At 49.8% G+C, this 2,603-nt stretch overlaps 1 protein-coding gene across 7 annotated transcripts in view; it reads left to right on the top strand.

The window, feature by feature from the left end:
• The window catches only part of adgrg6 (adhesion G protein-coupled receptor G6), a 55,050-nt gene extending 52,666 nt beyond the window's left edge, over nt 1-2,384 (top strand). For 6 of the 7 annotated variants that reach the window (XM_030129516.1, XM_030129513.1, XM_030129510.1 and 3 more), the window contains one exon: nt 1,730-2,384. In XM_030129516.1, the coding sequence (XP_029985376.1) occupies nt 1,730-1,941 (212 nt within the window). In that variant the 3' untranslated portion in view covers nt 1,942-2,384. The remainder of the gene's footprint in view (nt 1-1,729) is intronic. The other variant, XM_030129514.1, reaches the window with a different exon arrangement.
• Nucleotides 2,385-2,603: the final 219 nt, after the last annotated feature.

Below are 2,603 nucleotides of genomic sequence, written 5' to 3'. Positions count from 1 at the left end.
GAACCCAGACCAAACAGTCCACCTTAAAGAGCCCAGACCAAACCGTCCACCTTAAAGAGCCCAGACCAAACCGTCCACCTTAAAGAACCCAGACCAAACAGTCCACCTTAAAGAGCCCAGACCAAACCGTCCACCTTAAAGAGCCCAGACCAAACCGTCCACCTTAAAGAGCCCAGACCAAACAGTCCACCTTAAAGAGCCCAGACCAAACCGTCCACCTTAAAGAGCCTAGACCAAACAGTCCACCTTAAAGAGCCCAGACCAAACCGTCCACCTTAAAGAGCCCAGACCAAACAGTCCACCTTAAAGAGCCCAGACCAAACCGTCCACCTTAAAGAGCCTAGACCAAACAGTCCACCTTAAAGAGGTCAGACCAAACAGTCCACCTTAAAGAGTTCAGACCAAACAGTCCACCTTAAAGAGTTCAGACCAAACAGTCCACCTTAAGGAGGTCAGACCGTTTGGTGTGTTTAATATACTCACCTGGGGCCTCAGGTATACAGACTTGCGTGGATTTCATACTGAAACCTGCCGTACGCCCAAATCCAGAAAAGTCTGAACGCACAAAAAAATCCAGATGTATAAAACTGTGCGTACGCCCGAATCCAAGTACACTTCCTTTATTCATCCCAATCAGCTGGAATTGAGCGTGTATGTTGGAGTACCTGACTCCTCCCTCTCCTTGCCCACATTTAAATATGCAAATCAGCATAAACGGGGTCTGCAGGTGGGATTCCCTCTGGGATTCCCCTGTCTGCAGGATCAGACGATGACGTCAAGGTGGACGCGAAGCGGAGGCCAAAACAGGCGGAAGGAGAAAAGAGACGAACTGAGACTGTTTGAGGAAAGAGTCGCCGATATTGTGACACTTTTCTTGCAGGGCTGATGCGGATCACCGTCTGATCACAGCCAAACAAGATAAAGGTTCATGTGTGATCATGTCAGGATATCAAAGAGGAAATCCTAGACTTTGACTCCTGTTTAATCACTCAAATTATTAATTTCCAACAGTGAGACAGCAGACGGTCAGACCCAGGACCATCCTCCTGTCACACAGGCTTCTGTTGACTCCCCAGTGTTAGCCGGTCCTCCGGTCCACCACAGCCCACTGCCGATGCCCGTCCGACCGACATGGGTCTGTACTGACCCGAGTCACATTAGGACATCGTGAGGACAATCGGCGGAGTCAATGAGCGACTGGACGGACTAATAAATGTTCTCACAGACATGAAGACTATATTTATCAACCAATGAATTTTATGTCCTTGTCTCTTTATATGGTTGTTGCTTAATGTCCTCCCGGGCAGGATTGGCTTTGATGGGTCCAGGGTTGGTCTGGTTCTGGTTGGTCTGGTTGGTTCTGGTTCTGTTGGTGGATGTGCTGCTCTGACAGTAGGATGACGTGTCTGTGTGTTCATTGTTCATCTGTGTATCTCTGATGTGCACATCAGTTGGAGGAATGACCTTTTTCACATTATTAACAGTTTCTCAGTGTCACCTCTAAGTGTCGCCAAAGGTTCCAAACACTAGAAACGTGCGTACGCCAGCTATGGAGTTGGCGTGGAGGACCGCACATTTCCACGGTCATTTCACTCTTTATACATCTGAACGTGAGCGTGGAAAAGGGTGTACGCCAGGTTTCTGTGCGTACACACGCTTTATACATGAGGCCCCTGGACACCAGGCTGTTGGACACATTCTAACCCTGTGTTTTTCCTTCCTGATGCAGATAAATGTTTTTCCAACCAACCCGGACCCAAGTGTGTGTCTTCATCATGCTCCGCCTCTGACGTGGAGCCCAACTCCTCCTCCTCCTCCTCCTCTATCCTCCCCGTCAGCCAGATGATCGACAAGGTCAAAGGTTACTGCTCCACACGCTCCGACAACTTCTACAAGAACATCATCATGTCCGACAGCTTCAGCAACAGCACCAGGTTCTGAATCCCTGCCCTCTGAAGCCCCGCCCTCTGCAGCTCTGCCTCCTGGTTTGGAACCAGTTCTGTCTTCGTTGTTCTAGGAATTGTTGTTTCAGTTACAGTGGGTTCTCCTGGTTCTGAGTCCAGGTATGTTCTGGTTTTAGATCCACTGAACATGTAACATATGGACCTGCTGCAACTGTCCACCTCCAAAACCACCACCCAAACCACCACCCAAACCACCTCCAAAACCACCACCCCAACCACCTCCAAAACCACCACCCCAACCACCTCCAAAAACCACCACCCCAATCACCTCCAAAACCACCACCTAAACCACCTCCAAAACCACCACCTAAACCACCTCCAAAACCACCACCCAAACCACCTCCAAAACCACCACCTAAACCACCTCCAAAACCACCACCCAAACCACCTCCAAAACCACCACCCCAACCACCTCCAAAAACCACCACCTAAACCACCTCCAAAAACCACCACCCCAACCACCTCCAAAAACCACCACCTAAACCACCTCCAAAAACCACCACCTAAACCACCTCCAAAAACCACCACCTAAACCACCTCCAAAAACCACCACCCCAACCACCTCCAAAAACCACCACCTAAACCACCTCCAAAAACCACCACCCCAACCACCTCCAAAACCACCTCCAAAACCACCTC

The sequence above is a fragment of the Sphaeramia orbicularis genome, unplaced genomic scaffold, assembly GCF_902148855.1.
Source record: "Sphaeramia orbicularis unplaced genomic scaffold, fSphaOr1.1, whole genome shotgun sequence".
Lineage (NCBI taxonomy): Eukaryota > Metazoa > Chordata > Actinopteri > Kurtiformes > Apogonidae > Sphaeramia > Sphaeramia orbicularis.
Note: the sequence above shows the minus strand (reverse complement) of the source record. Positions and strands in the feature narration are given on the sequence as shown.